General features: G+C 36.5%; 1 protein-coding gene across 18 annotated transcripts in view; it reads right to left on the bottom strand.

Moving 5' to 3' along the window:
- Nucleotides 1-19,277, bottom strand: part of ank1a (ankyrin 1, erythrocytic a) — a 125,941-nt gene that overhangs the window by 39,613 nt on the left and 67,051 nt on the right. For 13 of the 18 annotated variants that reach the window (XM_058776112.1, XM_058776105.1, XM_058776106.1 and 10 more), the window contains 23 exons: nt 18,453-18,650; nt 18,256-18,354; nt 17,441-17,539; nt 17,144-17,341; nt 16,741-16,839; nt 16,535-16,633; nt 16,188-16,286; nt 15,997-16,089; nt 15,818-15,890; nt 15,657-15,677; nt 11,992-12,088; nt 11,657-11,735; nt 8,468-8,583; nt 8,156-8,380; nt 7,916-8,070; nt 6,766-6,977; nt 4,852-5,056; nt 3,474-3,570; nt 3,108-3,336; nt 1,966-2,094; nt 1,183-1,302; nt 973-1,057; nt 754-828 (listed from right to left, as the gene is read on the bottom strand). In XM_058776112.1, the coding sequence (XP_058632095.1) occupies nt 754-828; nt 973-1,057; nt 1,183-1,302; nt 1,966-2,094; nt 3,108-3,336; nt 3,474-3,570; nt 4,852-5,056; nt 6,766-6,977; nt 7,916-8,070; nt 8,156-8,380; nt 8,468-8,583; nt 11,657-11,735; nt 11,992-12,088; nt 15,657-15,677; nt 15,818-15,890; nt 15,997-16,089; nt 16,188-16,286; nt 16,535-16,633; nt 16,741-16,839; nt 17,144-17,341; nt 17,441-17,539; nt 18,256-18,354; nt 18,453-18,650 (2,902 nt within the window). The remainder of the gene's footprint in view (nt 1-753; nt 829-972; nt 1,058-1,182; nt 1,303-1,965; nt 2,095-3,107; nt 3,337-3,473; nt 3,571-4,851; nt 5,057-6,765; nt 6,978-7,915; nt 8,071-8,155; nt 8,381-8,467; nt 8,584-11,656; nt 11,736-11,991; nt 12,089-15,656; nt 15,678-15,817; nt 15,891-15,996; nt 16,090-16,187; nt 16,287-16,534; nt 16,634-16,740; nt 16,840-17,143; nt 17,342-17,440; nt 17,540-18,255; nt 18,355-18,452; nt 18,651-19,277) is intronic. The other 5 variants (XM_058776096.1, XM_058776117.1, XM_058776101.1 and 2 more) reach the window with 4 other exon arrangements.

The following is a 19,277-nucleotide window of genomic DNA, read 5'->3' as shown; positions in this document are numbered from 1 at the left end:
TTGAAAGCACTGCACATTTATTTTCTTTTTTCCTCATAGATTTATGCTGTAGTGCTGTATTTATGCTCCACTTTTCTTGAAGAATATGCAAGTTTAAGTTTTTATGTTCAAATCTGCATATGTAAATTAAGTGTAGGCAGGAGCGGGTGTTTTGACAACAACTGCAGGCAATGGAATTGCAGTGAAATAAGAAAAATGTGCATTTATTTGCATTTATGATATAGAAGTATATGACATGATTTGACATGCCTCCTTCAAATTCTCACATCATTGCCACATTTTGTACAAAGGATATATTTAGTTAATTCAGTTCATTTAGAAACACTTAATCTTCTTTAAGTGTTAATTTATGAAACTACTCTTTATCTGCACTAATTTTTCAATAGATTTACTAATTTAATCAATTGATTATTGATTTGTCAATTAATTCATCACTTGATTATTACGTTGCATGAATGGGCCCCCATATGAAGTCCCTAGCATGAAAAAGTTTAGCTTGTGCAAAATGATCTTTTGTAAAGCCAAATAAATAAGCCAATGGTAGTCAGTATTTAATCTCATCTGCACATGCTAGACAATGTGAAATGTTCTTGAGCTTTGCTAAATTTGGACCTTAAAGTAAATGACTTGTCAAAACATTTTGTATTCTATATATAGCAGAGAAATAACATTCAGATATGCCTTGACAAGACATGACCAGTTAAGCATTATGCTTGTTAAGCGAAAGAAGTGCATTCAAACCCTCACACTCACCAGCCCAGCTCAGGCCTAGCTGTTCAGCTATTAAAGCCATCTTTAACTCCGTCCTTTCCATGGCGCTCAGTGATGCTGCAGAAACCAGACCATCATTGGCTCAAGAGTTCAGCAATCTGATGCTGCAGCTCACATCTTATTCAAAGCAGGGTCAGGCAAAGGTTGTATGAGATTTGGGGGCTTAACATGCAGGAGATGTCGGTGTGGGAGCAATCTTACCCATGGCTGGTTCATTTAGAGCACTGTATCTTTCCCTCAGAGCCAAAGGAGTCAGAGTTCTCCTTCGCTCATCACATCCTATAATCTGTTATAAAGAAATAAACACTGTTAGAGAACAGCTGTAGATTTAACTATATACTGTATGTGAGCATCTGTTTGTGTAGGAAATGTAAACGTGAGAACAGTGATTATCAACATTTGCAATGTTACCTTAATGCATGGCGGCATGGTAACGTTGAGGTTGCACAACACATGTTGACTATCTTCGTATTTGGTTGATTTGCGCAAGAAAGACAAGAAACCAGAGGGATCTTTACTGCTGTCCCTCACCTGGGGAAAGGAGAAAGAGGTGGATATACCAAGAACATGTGATGATACAGGCAAATTTGTTCATAAATATTAAATGGCAAAGAAAACATCATGCAGTGTCTTCTTTCTGGAAATATGGTTATGACTTTTTTTTTCGTGGGCATGAAAAGTTAATTTTTTCTTTTTTTCAGCAGAACACAAAAGAAGTTAACATGCAGAGTGTCCAATTTCTTTTGTGGATCCTCTGCAGTGAATGGGTGCCATCAGACTCGTATATTAGCCGGAAGCAAGGTTTAAAGTTTAAAACGTCTTGATGGATTTGTTTCTTACAAACACGCAGCTTTTGGCTTCACAAGACGTTAAATTATGGATTGGAGTGGCGTGGATTACTTGTGGATTATTATGATGTTTTTATCAGCTGTTTGGACTCTCATTCTGACGGCACCCATTCACTGCAGACGATCCATTGGTGAGCAATGCAATGCTACATTTCTCCAAATCTAATGAAGAAATACATTCATCTACATCTTGGATAGCCTTGGATATTACTTTAAACCACTGGAACACTTGCATCATAACCAATAAAAACTGAACCTACATTTTTATGACCTAGTTCACTATAGGTGAATCTATTTTGGAGGAAATAAGGTGAAAATGTATTGAAACTGGCTGTGATGACGTTACCTTGACAGACACAGGCAGTCTGTTGTCTCTGAAGGCTTGGAAGCTGAAACAGCGGGGCTGCTGTGCTGCCTTCCTTATGGGAACCAAGTTACCTGAACACTCCAAATACAGCGGCATTCCCTCCATGACCTACAGAACATACGGCAACCAGCAGATGCATCTTAAATTAAACATTTGATAATATCTAGCAAAGTCAACATGAAACATCAACAACACCTTTGCTTCTGTAATGTCACATATTTAAGAATATTCAAAGAGATTAAAAAACCTGTTCATCTGAATGTGATTGGATTGTGATAATGCAAGTCAAATGCAAGTTTGTGCTAGATTATGGAGAGTTATTTGTTTCATGAAAGACTACCATCTGGGTATTGTTTAATATTATTTTGGTAACACTTTAGATTAGGGAACACATATTCACAGTTAACTAAGGGTTTTCCCTCAATAAATTCATAATTTGCTGCTTATTAATAGTTAGTAAGGTAGTTAAGTTTAGGTATTGGGTCAGGTTAAAGGATCTAGATTATGGTCATGCACAATAAGGCATTGATATGTGCCTAATAAGTATTAATAAACAGCCAATACGCTAGTAATGTTAATAAGCAATTAGTTAATAGTGAGAATTGGTCCGTAAAATATTATTATTTTTATTATTTTCCCCACCCACGACATGATACAAAGATTGGAGTTGTTTTGTTTTTGAAATAAAACAAAGATTTTAATATGTTTTACCACAAATACTATTTCAGTTTTTCAAATCTTCACCTTTAGTTCAAAGATATTTGCGGATTCTTTTAATCTTTTTATTTATTTTTTGTGAAATGTACTTATAATTTTTGAGACTAAATTGTTTCTACTTCAAACTTTTGTGAGTTACTATGTTTGTATGATGAATTATTATTTTTAGTACTTTAGTTTGGAATAAAGTGCACTGAATATTATGTGAATTTAAATTTTTTATTTCATACTGACTTTAATGGTATTTCTTTCCCTGTTCTTTCAGATGCTGTTTTAGGTTTAAATGTAAATGATAATTTATTGTAGAAATAATGCCAGTTGCTGTAAACACATGGACGATGACACAATAGATGCATTATTATTTATTGTCTATATGAAGTATGTAACACACTATATCATATGACCTCGATGTCTCTACTGCGTGCCACTTCAGTAAAGTTCTCGTGCTGCTCCAGGGTTTTGTCCATTTTGTCATCAGTCATGCAATAACAGCGGAGTCGACCCTCTCGTGCTTCATTCATCTTTGCAAAAACTACAAACTTGGCCATGTACGGAACGGCTGACAGCTCACGGTACAGGAGGTTGGCAAAAGACACGACCTCTGCAGTCCGAGGACAGTCTGCCAGCCAGAAACTGTAGGAGAGCAAAACAGATTTGAGTCACATTTTTAATACGACCAAGGTTGAATAATAACATATTACTGTGAAGACGACACACATTGAAAACTTCTGAAATACCCTAACATGTGATGTACAGGTTATGATACTTACCGAGCAGAGACATTGGTGGTGAAACTGGCGCAGTCATTGGCATATATAAGTTTGGTGGTGCCAGTTATATCTTCCCACTGGGCTGGAGCTGTGCCGCCTATGAAATGTAGAGAAAGTAAATATGCAAAAGACGTGTCTTTATTTTAAAGGTGCTTTAAAAAGAGCCTTGCTCAGGAGCCGTTTTTGATCATTCTGGGCAATGTGGTTTTAAAATGATGATAAATGCTTAATAATAAACCCTAATGCTTAAATTGATCACAATTTTTTTTTTTTCTCAACATTTTCTAAAGAAGTCTCTATTTTTTCTTAATCTTGAAAAACTATTTTTTTAAAGCACCACAGCCTCATTATTTGATAGTCAAACTATGAATATAGCTTCCTTAGTTGTATGTGCACATTATACTGGGATAAGAAGTATATTAACATTAAAGCAACACACTACATCAATTTGAACTAGTTTTCCCAATCAGTATTTTTGGCTTGTTCTCTAGTAAAAATATGTAAATATCCTTAAAATAAGATTATTGAGAAGGAAAATTCTAATTGATTTACAACATTATTACTATTCATATAGCATTATAGTATTTATTACTATACTGTATATAGCATTGTAGTATTTATTAATGTCAAATTAGTTGTATTTTTTAGATTTCATTTGAATTGAAGTGTTAGTATTTTTGTCATTTTTATGCGTTGTTGTTTTTTAATATGTATATTTAGATGTATTTGTGTTTTGAGTAATTTTAGTACTTCTAATTTTCATTTTTTTAAGGTGTTTTTTTTCATCTAGTATTTATATTTTCTCTTATATATCTTTTCCATGAATGAAAACAATTTTTAAAATAGTTTTAGTTAAGAATAACACTGACTTACAATTGCATAAATGTGACCCTGGACCACAAAACCAGTCTTAAGTGTCAATTTGAGATTTATACATCTATTTGAAAATCTGGAATCTGAGGGTGCAAAAAAATCTAAATATTGAGAAAATCGCCTTTAAAGTTGTCCAAATGAAGTTCTAGCAATGCATATTACTAATCAAGTTTTTATACATTTATGGTAAGAAATTTACAAAATATCTTCATGGAACATGATCTTTAATTAATATCCTAATGATTTTTGATAATTTTGACCCATACAATGTATTTTTGGCTATTGCTAATGTACCCCAGCGACTTAAGACTGGTTTTGTGGTCCAGGGTCACAAATCAGAAAAAAAATAATTTCTAAGATTTTCTATATTCTATAGGACAAGAAAAATAAACTTAAAATACATTTACGTAAAGAAAAACTGCTTAAAGGATGCTTAGATATTTTCACAAGAAAATAATTATCAAGATTTTTTTTCCCAATGTAAAAATGTTTGGCTGATTTTTACCGATGACACTGCAGAGCAGGCGGAGGCTGGTAGTGTCACCCTCGCCAGCGTCCCGTGGACTGTCCCTCCAGGAGGGAGGCACTGGAATCCTCAGGCCGATGGGACGGTGAAACTTGCGCCGACGAGGCTCCACTGTCACCACAGGGCTGAACGTGGCTTGGTTTCCCAGAAGCTTAGCCACCAGCTCATCAGGGACTGGCTGTGCCTGAGTGCCGAGGATGGAGGGGGAGAAGAGACCATAACAGAGTGGTAGAGCACAAAGTAAAAGATAGGGGTGGGGAAGAGCAAAGGTAAAAGAGAAGAACATGGAATGAAAGTCAGAAGAAATAGATTTGGTAGTGTGAGCAATGGTATATTTACATATGAATGCATGAGAGGGAGATTCAGTTCGGAAATGTGTGCCAAACATATTTTCATGAGAGAAATCAGGGAAAAGAACAGACAGAAAGGATCTCAGTATATTTCTGTTTTCTTCTTATTGCAATTATTGCACAATGCAATTCAAGACACCAAATTTAGCTTGTCAATCATTCTTATTTATTAACTGGAAAAAGAGTTACAAACATTATTGAACCAAAGCTGGTGCAAAATTAATTCACTTGCCGTACAAGACACAGACACAACAAGTTGACCCTGTATTGTTCTAAAGCTTTCGAAGATCTTTGAGTGTGCAGTTCATTATAATAACTATGTTATTTATTTATGCGCACCCTCAGGCCAATATATAGGTGACTTTTTTCTTCAGTGTCATTGAACCGACCTGAGAAATCTTAAGATTCTCATATTGAGAAAGAATATGAGAAACATCTCAAAGACAACTGAAAAATACTTCTGTATGTTATTACGGCAAAATATATGAACTATTAAGGTCAATTTCATTTTATGCCACCTCACAATAACTGACTTCCTGTCATCCAGTGTTTTAAACAACTAAATTTTTTTTTTAAATGAACTGTTTATAATTCAACACAATGGGAACTGATCAAGTTTGTCAATACATTTAGAGTTTTCAATTATTAGGTCAATTCTCAAAAAGAAAAAAAACAACAAATATGAAGTAAAACAGAAGAATAATAAAGTAACAAATGACACAGATGATTAAACAAATAATGGGTTAAAATCAAGAAAAAAAAATCAGCTTTGGCATGAGCTGGTTGTTACACTTGCAGGGCAAAGAAAACAGAAATAAACACATGCATGATCATTTCATTCTAAGTTCTAGGTTTTGACATTTCAAATATAAAACTGCATTTAAATTTTAAAAAATATCTTTGTGTAGCTAATAAAGTTTTTAAAAAATCTAATAAAAATTTCAAAAGGTAGTACAGTAACTCAGTAAGACATTTTATGTTATGAAAGTTTGCTTTTATAAGGTGCTTCAGATATTTGTAATAGTACAGAAAATGTTCATCATTCCATTTTAATGAGCTACAACTTCCACGTCTTTTATCCTCCTCAACTTACAATTCCCTCAATCAAAACCTGCAAAACTTTCATCCATTCTCAACTTTCACTGTTTCTATGCACTACTGTTTACTGCACTGTAAATGTGTCTATATATGTTCATCTTTAGAAATAACCTGTTTCATTTAAGCAGGAAGTATATCATACCATCACATACTATACCATATTTCATCATTCATTTTTACCATCATCAAACTCAGTCATCGAGATGTAAACAACTTACAAAATTACATTCATTCACATTCCAAAGAAACAAGGTAAAGTTAGCTGAGCCCATAATTCATTTTGAGAGATGAAAGATGAGATGTTTCGTCATGTTCTGTGTCTCATGACAAGACAGGAAAAAAAAAAAAAAAACTAAAAGCTGTCAGATGCATTATGATAATATGCAGGAGATAAGCTTCCTTCATTTTCCATCACATCTTCCTCCTCATCATCCTCCCATCTCACCTGCAGTCCGAGACGGACACGCTTGGTGACGGCTGTCTCAGGAAAACTGGCCTGGACCAAGGGCACCAGCTTACTGGTGAGATAACCCCCTTCCGGGCCAATCAGATCGTTCTCCTGCTGGATACGGGAGACCACGGCAAAGTAGAGCGGGAAGTCGGTCGAGATGATGCGCCTGATTCTTTTCTTCCCAAGTTCCTCCTGACTCTCAAGGTCTTAAGTGTGCAGTTAATAGAGAAAAGACAATAAAAAGAACAACATTTGCCAATGAATGTCTGTCTGTAAAGGAATAGCTGACCAAAAATTCAAATTTGCTGTAAATGTACTCACTCTCAGGCCATTCAAGATATAGTTTGTTTCTTCATCAGAACAGATTTGGAGAAATGTAGCATTACATCATTTGCTCACCAATGGATCCTCTGCAGTGAATGGGTGCCGTCAGAATGAGAGTCCAAACAGCTGATAAAAACATCACAATAATCCACAAGTAATCCACGCCACTCCAGTCCATAAATTATTATCTTGTGATGCAAAAAGCTGCATGTTTGTAAGAAACAAATCCATTAAGACATCATTAAGATTTCATTAATGCCAAAATACAAATTCATAATCCATAATAATGCTTTCTCCAGTGAAAACATCAATTTCCTGTTTTGGCTTGATCTGTGCTTATTTCTCTCCTGATTCAGATGAGACGACTTTTTCTCTAGAGGAAGCAATACTATGCATAAAGGATTCTTTTTTTCTTTTATTTTTTTTGCCAGAAGTAACTGTCTGAAGTTAAAAATGTCTTAATGGATTTGTTTCTTATAAACAAGCAGCTTTTAATTTCACTAGCTGTTAATTTATGGACTGGAGTGGTGTGGATTACTTGTGGATTATTGTGATCTTTTTATCTGCTGTTTGGACTCTCATTCTGACGGCACCCATTCACTGCAGAGGATCCATTGATGAACAAGTGATGTAATGCTAAATTTGTCCGAATCTGTTCTCATGAAGAAACAAACTCATGTACATTTTGGATGGCCTGAGGGTGAGTACATTTTTGGGTACTCACTACTTAACAACAAATGTAACTGTATACACGGTAAACTGTCAATACAGTATAACCAAATTTATATCACTTCAAATTACAGCAAGAATTAGTACACACCTTCATCCATGCCATTGAGGATGGTCTCCAGGACCTCGTCACCATAACGATTACGATGCTCCTTCCAGACTGATCCGTTCTCGCTCCTCAAGACCACAAGTTCACGATCTCCCCTACCAAGTGCGGCAAAATGGGGAATCTCCACAATCACAGGCCTTCAGGAGCAATGCGAGCTGTGTTAGTTTGCAGTCTCAGTTTGTTAAAAAAATCTTGCTTTATCAGCAAAACTGGTTTCCTCACCCTAAGAACTGCATGCTAGCTGGACCAAGAGAGATGATACGGCTGGCGAGACCCTCACCCTCCACCAGAGGAGGTGGTGTGGCAAGTTTCTGCGGCTTCACCAGGCGGCAGGTGATGCGTGTTGGAGCGGCACAGGTACGAGGAGGAATGATGACACGCAGGCCATTATGCCTGCTGCCTCTCATTGAGCCGCCACGAGCATCTACCATGAAGCTCACCAGGAACCTGCAGAACCATAAGGACAAAGACAATTTCAAATATTTGATTCCTCAAAAATGAGCACAATATTTCAGGCAGAGGCAGGAAACTAACCCGGTGTGGATGGGGCTTGCTACTGGACTGACATTGTCTGACGTCTCTGTGGCCGGACTGCTGGGGATCAGTGAATCCTCATCATACTCCTTGGGCAAAGGAAGTGGGGTGTGCTGCTGTAAATGTGTAGATGTGTAAAAATGATTAAAAAAAAAACAATAATAAAAATTAGTCAATGCTAAAAAAATAAATGTAAAATCTGCATTTGGCTAATAGCTCTTAAAAAGTGTTTTGGTGGTAACATGGTACAATAATGCTTTCAGACAGTAATGTCATTGTACAGGTGCATCTCAATAAATTAGAATGTCGTGGAAAAGTTCATTTATTTCAGTAATTCAACTCAAATTGTGAAACTCGTGTATTAAATAAATTCAATGCACACAGACTGAAGTAGTTTAAGTCTTTGGTTCTTTTAATTGTATTGATTTTGGCTCACATTTAACAAAAACCCACCAATTCACTATCTCAACAAATTAGAATACTTCATAAGACCAATAAAAAAACATTTTTAGTGAATTGTTGGCCTTCTGGAAAGTATGTTAATTTTCTGTATATGTACTCAATACTTGGTAGGGGCTCCTTTTGCTTTAATTACTGCCTCAATTCGGCGTGGCATGGAGGTGATCAGTTTGTGGCACTGCTGAGGTGGTATGGAAGCCCAGTTTTCTTTGACAGTGGCCTTCAGCTCATCTGCATTGTTGGGTCTGGTGTCTCTCATCTTCCTCTTGACAATACCCCATAGATTTTCTATGGGGTTCAGGTCAGGCGAGTTTGCTGGCCAGTCAAGCACACCAACACCATGATCATTGAACCAGCTTTTGGTACCTTTGGCAGTGTGGGCAGGTGCCAAATCCTGCTGGAAAATGAAATCAGCATCTCCATAAAGCTTGTCAGCAGAAGGAAGCATGAAGTGCTCTAAAATTTCCTGGCAGATGGCTGCGTTGACTGTGGACATCAGAAAACACAGTGGACCAACACCAGCAGATGACATGGCAGCCCAAATCATCATAGAGTGTGGAAACTTCACACTGGACTTCAAGGTACATGGATTCTGTGCCTCTCCACTCTTCCTCCAGACTCTGGGACCTTGATTTCCAAATGAAATGCAAAATTTACTTTCATCTGAAAAGAGGACTTTGGAGCAATGAGCAACAGTCAGTTATTTTTCTCCACAGCCCAGGTAAGATGCTTCTGACGTTGTCTCTGGTTCAGAAGTGGCTTGGTAGCCCTTTTCCTGAAGACGTCTGAGCGTGGTGACTCTTGATGCACTGACTCCAGCTTCAGTTCACTCCTTGTGAAGCTCTCACAAGTGTTTGAATCAGCTTTGCTTGACAGTATTCTCAAGCTTGCGGTCTTCACTGTTGCTTGTGCACCTTTTCCTACCCAAATTCTTCCTTCCAGTCAACTTTGCATTTAATATGCTTTGATACAGCACTCTGTAAACAGCCACGCTTTTCAGTAATGACCCTCTGTGACTTACCCTCTTTGTGGAGGGCGTCAATGTTCGTCTTCTGGACCATTACCAAGTCAGCAGTCTTCTCCATTATTGTGGTTTCAAAGAACAAGAGATACCCGGAATTTATACTGAACGGATGGTAATTTATTGAAATTCAAATGTAAATATTCTAATATTTTGAGATACTGATTTTTGACTTTCATGAGCTGTAAGCTCTAATCATCAAAATTAAAACAAAAAAAACTTTTGAAATGTTTTACTTTACATGCAATGAATCTAAAATATATGAAAGTTTCACTTTTTGAAATAACTTACATGAAAAAAAACTTTTTCACGACATTATAATTTATTGAGATGCACCTGTATGTACATTTTTTTATACAGTACAAACTACACTAGCATGATAAAAGTAAAAAAAAATAAAAAATGTGTAGGCATGGTATTATATGGTAATCCAAGGTACTTCAAAGAATGTTATAATATGGAGCCTCTTTTATTTTAGGTGGCTGTAACTACTATGTATTTACATAGAAAAAAAATTCAATATACACTACCGTTCAAAGGTTTGGGCATAGTAAGGTTTGTAATAGTTTTTGAAAGATGTCGCTTCTGCTCACCAAGACTGCATTTATTTGATCAAACAGACGGTAAATATAGTAATACTGTGAGACATTACAATTTAAAATAAATGTTTTCTACTGTAATACATTTTAAAATGTAATTTATTCCTGTGATTAAAGCTGAACTTCCTGCATTGCTGCTCCAGTCTTCAGTGTCGCATGATTCTTGAGAAATCATTCTAACATGCTGATTTGCTGCTGAAAAACATTTGTGTTGAAAACAGTTGTACCGCTTAATATTTTTGTGGAAACCCTGATGCATTTTTCAGGATTCTTTGATGAATACAAATTTGATTTATTTGAAATAGAAATCTTTTGTAACATTTCAAATCTCTTTACTGTCACATTTGATCAATTTAATGTGTGTGTCAAAAAAACTTAGTGACCCCAAACTTTTGACATTTTAAAATGTAAGTATAGGAGTCAAAGATACCTATGAAACTACACTGTAAAAAAAAATCCGTAATTTACAGTAAAAAACTGCCAGCTGTGTTTGCCGGAATTCTACCGTAAAATATACGGTAGCAACATTTTAGGTTTTACGGTTTTAACTTAAATTTACAGTTAAATACCGTAAATTTCATTAACTGATATAATGTTAATATACCAACCTATTGAAGTACTGAAATCTGTTTTGTACCTTTGAAATACACTGATAACCACCAAATGCAGGTGGTGATGAAAAAGTCACATGATGAACCAAAGCCCATCACAAGCAGCTTTTAAATAATAACGCATATAGAAGGTGCACAGTGTCATTCACACAAACATTAAACACCATCATGGTGAGTCTCATTAAACTGAAATAAACATTAATTTAACAACATTAGATGTAACATACAACCCTATTAAACATAACTGATAAGAAAAAACTAAGAAGAGACCTAGTTATTTCAAAGAAAAAACATCAAATTCAAACTAAATTTGAAATGCAATTTCACTTCCAAAAGCGGTATTTCACCGTAAAATTGTCTGAAATGTCTATTACAGTTTTTCACCGTATATATTAGGGGAACTTACCGTTAACCATTTAACAGGTTTTTACCGTTAAAATCACGGTCATTTTTTACCATGCACTCATTAAAAAAACAAACAAACAAAAAAAACATTCACCTGCTCCATTTCATGTTCTTTCAGCATGACTGTTTCAGGAGACACACAAGGGATCCTTGGAATAGCAGGAGAATTATTCCTAAGAAATACAAGTTAGAAATAAGTCTGACACAAAGGAATATGTAAATGACAGTTCCCCGGTCCCATCATAATTAATCTCGGTGGCCTTTCCTCAGTTTGGGCTCTGATCTTTTCTATTCAATCTGGTTTGAAATATTCTTGGCAATTTCTTCCAGCAACATTATGAATTTATAATCCCCTCTACTTTATACATGTGTCTCTTCTTGTTAAATCTGAATAATCTTCAACATCATCACTGCAACTCTCCCTCGTACTCTAGAACATTCTTGGGGGAAAGGAAATCCTCATCATGGTCCTTTAAGTCCTCCATCTTCAAATACCTGGCACCTTCGTTCCCCAGCAGCTCCTCGCCTGCCGCAATGAGGGGATGAGAAAAGAAAAGAAAAGAGAAAAAAGAAGATTTAGTGAAAAACATGCTGTCAATTGGAAATGAACCCTGACTGGACAATATGGAGAGGATATAAATGGATTGAGAGCTGTTGAGTGAGTGTAATATGTTATGACAGTGACAAAGAAGTACCATGGTACTAATAATGTTCTTTTTAAGTACCTGAGTACTATGTAATCACCATGGTATTCATTCAGCACCATGGTATACCAAAGGACAATGGTATAACCAACACTGTACCATGGTACTGCCACAGTACTTTTTTAAAGGGAAAGTAATGCAGTAATGTAATCAGATCAGAAGTGAGATATAAACTTTCCGTAATCACCGTCACAATTACTTTTTTGTCATTACATTGCATTTACAATTTTAATGAACAATGATTCATTTATAACCTAAACGTAACATTTTGAACAGAACTGACAATTTGTAATACCTTTGATTGTCCGAAATTAACGTGACATGATTACTGTTCGAAAAAGTAATTAGCATGTATTGACTAATTACTTTTTGCAATAACCTCCCCAACACTGATTGCAAATGAGTAAGAATGAAGAAAAAGGAAATATTTGTGATGGACATACTGCAACAAAATATATCAAAGCAAATTCATGAGAAAACTTGTGTGTGTGTGTGTGTGTGTGTTTTAATATAATATTAAATTTACTACAAATCAGAGGCATGCATGACCTTCAAAACACAATGCCTCCACTGATATCACGCTGCTAAATGCATAGTCATATAGTATATAAACTGTGCTTGTTTTCATTAAAAAGGAGACATTAATCTTAATTGTGTCTATTAAGGTCTTTATAAATCATCCTCTTGGGAAGTTGTTTTGCAAACACAATGTAACTGGTAGAGCATGAAAATGCCTTTTTTTTTTTTTTTTACTTAATCAACAAACAAGCATTTCAAAAAGTTCAAGCACTTTAAAGACAAATTAAAACTTTAAAGCCAAATTAAAAATGTTTTTTATATTGTATCTAGTACCTGTACATTTTACCTGTATATGAATATACTGTATGTTTGTGTGCCTAGTATATATAAACACATATACTAAATATAGCATATACACATATATATTGTATATAGCAAATGTATATAGTCAATACAGTGGGGCAAAAAAGTATTTAGTCAGCCACCAATTGTGCAAGTTCTCCCACTTAAAAAGATGAGAGAGGCCTGTAATTTTCATCATAGGTATACCTCAACTATGAGAGACAAAATGAGAAAAAAAAAATCCAGAAAATCACATTGTAGGATTTTTAAAGAATTTATTTGCAAATTATGGTGGAAAATAAGTATTTGGTCAATAACAAAATTTCATCTCAATACTTTGTTATATACCCTTTGTTGGCAATGACAGAGGTCAAACGTTTTCTGTAAGTCTTCACAAGGTTTTCACACACTGTTGCTGGTATTTTGGCCCATTCCTCCATGCAGATCTCCTCTAGAGCAGTAATGTTTTGGGGCTGTCGCTGGGCAACACAGACTTGCAAGATTTTCGATGGGGTTGAGATCTGGAGACTGGCTCGGCCACTCCAGGACCTTGAAATGCTTCTTACGAAGCCACTCCTTCGTTGCCCGGGCGGTGTGTTTGGGATCATTGTCATGCTGAAAGACCCAGCCACGTTTCATCTTCAATGCCCTTGCTGATGGAAGGAGGTTTTCACTCAAAATCTCACGCTACATGGCCCCATTCATTCTTTCGTTTACACGGATCGGTCGTCCTGGTCCCTTTGCAGAAAAACAGCCCCAAAGCATGATGTTTCCACCCCCAGTAGGTATGGTGTTCTTTGGATGCAACTCAGCATTCTTTCTCCTCCAAACACAACAAGTTGAGTTTTTACCAAAAAGTTCTATTTTGGTTTCATCTGACCATATGACATTCTCCCAATGCTCTCTAGCAAACTTCAGACGGGCTGGACATGTACTGGCTTAAGCAGGGGGACACGTCTGGCACTGCAGGATTTGAGTCCCTGGCGGCGCAGTGTGTTACTGATGGTAGCCTTTGTTACTTTGGTCCCAGCTCTCTGCAGGTCATTCACTAGGTCCCCCCGTGTGGTTCTGGGATTTTTGCTCACAGTTCTTGTGATCATTTTGAGATCTTGCGTGGAGCCCCAGATCGAGGGAGATTATCAGTGGTCTTGTATGTCTTCCATTTTCTAATAATTGCTCCCACAGTTGATTTCTTCACACCAAGCTGCTTACCTATTGCAGATTCAGTCTTCCCAGCCTGGTGCAGGTCTGCAATTTTGTTTCTGGTGTCCTTTGACAGCTCTTTGATCTTGGCCATGGTGGAGTTTGGAGTTGGACTGTTTGAGGTTGTGGACTTTTATACTGATAACGAGTTCAAACAGATGCCATTAATACAGGTAACGAGTGGAGGACAGAGGAGCCTCTTAAAGAAGAAGTTACAGGTCTGTGAGAGCCAGAAATCTTGCTTGTTTGTAGGTGACCAAATACTTATTTTACAGAGGAATTTACCAATTAATTCTTTAAAAATCCTACAATGTGATTTTCTGGATTTTTTTTTCTCATTTTGTCTCTCATAGTTGAGGTATACCTATGATGAAAATTACAGGCCTCTCTCATCTTTTTAAGTGGGAGAACTTGCACAATTGGTGGCTGACTAAATACTTTTTTGCCCCACTGTATATATACTGAATGGTGAATCTTAATTTTTAGCATTGGATTTGCATAAGTGAAGCCATGTGAAGCACATCCATGTGAGAGCCTGGATGCATGTGAAACATTTTCAGGACATTATGTAAACACACCTTTAAACTCTGTAATAACACCAGGAGCTGAAAAGTAGTACTGTCCACAGTATAAAACCAGATTTTATATGACGAGTTGATTCTACAATATGCTTTTTAAAAAAGTGGCGTGACACTTTGTACATTACTGATTTTGCCAATCGTAATTCTGAAGAAATGAACAAATGCATGAATATAATGTAGTGATATTATATTTATATAAGTACTTAATCAGCTTTTCTGTCTTGTAAATTTATTTACAACATAACATAAGCAAAACTGCACAAGATAACACTTTCAGAGACTATATCTCTAATTAAATTTGTTTAAGTATTCTTTGTATGTCTTATCATCTTATGCAGTTTTGCTTCTCAAATAACTTTATAAATAAATATGTTACTGGACAAAAATGTAAAATAATATATAATAATACATCATTTTTTCTCCCAATATTGACCATGAACCACCACAGTGCATGATATCTGTTTTACTGAGAGGACTAAATCTGTGCTTCTTTAGAAAAAAAAATGAAAAAGGAGATGTAGCAGGTTAGTGGGACAGTTAAGTGTTCTGGAACAGTTAGACACCTTCAGGAATAAAAGCAGGCTTATTAACATCAATGCACACATGCTAATGACACATCCATTATAATTTTCAAAGTGCACCAGAGAATGACAGTGTTTGTGTGTGTGTGTGTGTGTGTGTGTGTGCTTGAAATGAAGTCACTGATGATGGTCACCGCACAAAGAAGAAAGAGGGAAATTCATACCTAACGTAAGCTGCGCAATTCCTAGAAAAACCAAGAGCAGGATGCTCTTTAAATGCCCACTCATTTAAAGAAATTAAATTAGTCCATGTCTTGTAATTCTAATGAAAATGATGCTAACAACTCTCAAACAGAGCATAATATTACACAGAGAGCTGATTTACCTTCATCTTCAGACACATCCAAGATCTCATCAACTGTCTCAGGGAAACTCATGCGATGCTTTTCTGTGGTGGTCTTAAAGGAAAATGTTCATTACAACACATGACTTTCTACATAGTCTTTTTTATTTGTTTTACAGTAGCCATTGTCTGAGATTAATTTTGTGAAAGCTGCAACTCACCATGGTAACTGTCTCTTCAGTGACCAGTTTGAGCACATCAATGACTGAGATGTATCCAAGGCGCTTTGCGATGGCAAGAGCTGACGTGCCATTCTGTAGGAGATGGAAATGTTTTTGTGTGCATTTGTCAGTGTCCAACTCCAACATATTTTAAAATGATGTTAATCAGTTAAAAGAGGTTGGGCTCTTACAGACGTAATTTCATTTGGTTCTGCGCCATGTTTGAGGAGAAGCGTCACAATGTCCGTATGGCCCTGCTGAGCAGCCTGATGTAGCGGCGTATATCCCATCTAACAGTTCCAAAAAGAGGACAGATTCACTGTCAGATTTCATAAGAAAGAAACACCTCTTCTCTTGCTCCTCAAATGTGTGTCCTACAGAGTTTCATATCCCAATATTGTCTTATTGTGCTCGAATATAAACAAATTGGTTCTACTCTTATTCCAAGGAATAGCAATTCAAGCAAGAACATCTACAGTAATTTGAAAAATGAAACAACTTACAATGCTAAACAAAGCAAAACCAATCTTTCATTTACCCTGGTCTTGCAGTTTACATTGGCCTGTTGCTGTAAGAGGAACTTAACCATCTTGATATTGCCATAATGACAAGCCACATGAAGTGGAGTGTAACCCATCTGAAGAGAAATCAACAATGATTGTTATCATCAATATTAACGTGAATCATTATGTACACTCCGTAGAAAAAACATTGTGTTTCATTGTAAGAAATGCAAGTTTTTACTCTTGTGGCAGCGTAGACGGATGCCCCATGTTTCACTAGTATATCAGCAATGCCAACATGCCCCTCCTGAGCCACGAGGTGAAGAGGAGTCAGACCACTCTGAGGAGAGACAAGAGATGCATGTCAATATATGGACATAAAGCAAGATATTGCATGCTATTCGCAATGTGTGCATGTGTGTTTATAATGTTGAGAGAGGTTCAGCTTGAAAAGAGGTGAGTAGAAATGTGAATCCTCGTGATTTGACTCATTTAACATCTTTTTGCTGCCATGCAAATACTCGCATTCAAGGAAATGTAAATTTGCTTTGTTTCTGCTCTTTTCATCACTGAAATTGCTTTTGGAAGGGGGAAGACTATGGTTTAAAAAAAAGGATGCAAAAATTGAAGTACAGTGATCTTACCTTATTGCCCAGATTTACATTGGCCTGCTTTGAGATAAGCAGCAACACCATGTCTGGTTGGCCCTCTTGGGAGGCTAGGTGTAACGGTGTGACCCCTTGCAATGACTCAGTATTGGCAGAAGCTCCATGCTGCAGTAAACTGCTCGCTACCTCCACCTGGTTCTGCTTGGAAGCAATGTGGAGCGGAGTGTAGCCATTCTGAGGAGAAAGAAATGAGCAAGTTAACAGGTTAATGCACTTCGTGTCTAGAACCCCCCCAGTTTTCAGTGTGTAAAGAAGGGCGATAAATAGTCATACCCGAGCGGCACTATGTGGTGATCCACCTTTGCTGAGCAAAAGATTGACCACATCAAGGTTGTTATGATGGACGGCCACATGCAACGGTGTGAGTCCAACCTATAAAGGAGAAGACGTCTTACTTCACTACCATCGATAAAATCAAATGAAAATGCAATAGATACAGTACGAATGATGAAACGATACTACACCATTTGTAAAAAAGAAGCGTTTAATTGTATTGATTGTGCACTTGTATTGTACTTCAAATTATAAAAGCAAATTTAAAAACATACTTGCAGATAATATAATATTAATGAAATATAAAGGCCACTTAAGTGTAATTACAGAGAGATACTTTCATGACGAAAGTACACTTAAGTACACTTTAGAAAGTGAACTTTGTCATTTTAAGGTAAGTTTTAATGATCTTTTAAAGAATACACTTATTTTGATGTATTGATTAACACACTAAACCAAATTTGACTCTTAAGTACATTATTTCTATATTAAGTTGGCGTACTCTATTTAAAAGTATTCTAAAGTGTACTTTTTCACAAGAGTGCTGATAGATCATTTGGACATCTTAAAATGATCGTTTTTAAAATCAACCAACAGCCTCGTCAATGGACAGAGATAGCACTAATATTTTTTAAGTCAGTAATATGTTACACGTTCAGTTGCAATTAGATTATATTTGCTGACTTTACATTTTAATTACTTGGTTGTGTGTGTTTACACATTCGGTCAACCACTAATGCTAACAATGTTTCATCAGACAGAATAACATTCTATAAATACATATAAACACATGCATGCGTGCAGCTGATTCATACTTTTCCTGCAGCGTTTGGGTTGGCTCCTCTCTCTAAAAGCAGCGCTGCTACATCCACCTTCCCGTATTTGGCTGCTACATGAAGGGGAGTGAAGCCTTTCTGCATGGCACCAATCAAACAGCATTACGGTTTCAAGAGAGAGTCTCAACAATTTTAATACAATAAGCAGGTGACCTTGGTTTCGGGCAGCACTGTACCTTGGTCATTTTGGTGAGCTGGGCGTTCATGTCCAGTAGGATGCTGGCAGTTTGTGTGTGTCCCTCACGGGAAGAGATGTGCAGTGGAGTGTGTCCTGCTGTTGTGGTGGAGTTGGGGTTTGCCTTGTGCTCCAACAGCAGCTTCACCATCTCGTTGTGGCCCATGCGGGCGGCACAGTGTAGCGGCGTCTGGTCATCCTGGTGGAAGTACAGGTTGATACAACGTTTTCGATAAGTGATGCATTTTTTAAAAACTAACAGTGACACTGAAACAAATGATAATTTGGACCAACTTTTCAAAAAAAATGTATTTGTTTTTCTCACATTATATTTAATTTGGTTTAAACCTTACATTTTGATTTAATAGGTACGGCAACAAAGCCTATTTTTGTTTTTTAACATAAAATGAGACACCCATTTAACTGATCGGTGCTATCTCAGGGAAGGAGAAGTCAAATACTAATAAATGAAAATACAAAAAAGTGGTCACATGATCCACAGGAGTCCATTTTGTTTCCACTTTCAGGACATGTGCATACGCCACATGACTCCCTATTCACCTTCATTGGAAAGTAAAAATGTATTTTCAAAAACTTTACATGATATATGATTACTAAAAACTGCATGTTGCCTCAGGCCAGGGCAACATTGTATCGTAACTGAATCTCATAAGGCCATGCAGGCATACTAGGTTAGAAAACAAGTATATGATATTTGTAAGGAAAAGAGTTAGGATTATCTGAATGTATTTGTATTTGTGCATGATTTTGTAATGTATTTGTAAGAATAGTAATTCACATACTAAATATGCACATATTCAGATTT

This window comes from Onychostoma macrolepis, chromosome 05 (genome assembly GCF_012432095.1).
Source record: "Onychostoma macrolepis isolate SWU-2019 chromosome 05, ASM1243209v1, whole genome shotgun sequence".
Taxonomy (NCBI): domain Eukaryota; kingdom Metazoa; phylum Chordata; class Actinopteri; order Cypriniformes; family Cyprinidae; genus Onychostoma; species Onychostoma macrolepis.
The sequence above is the reverse complement of the archived record's forward strand: the minus strand, read 5'-3'. Positions and strand labels throughout refer to the sequence as shown.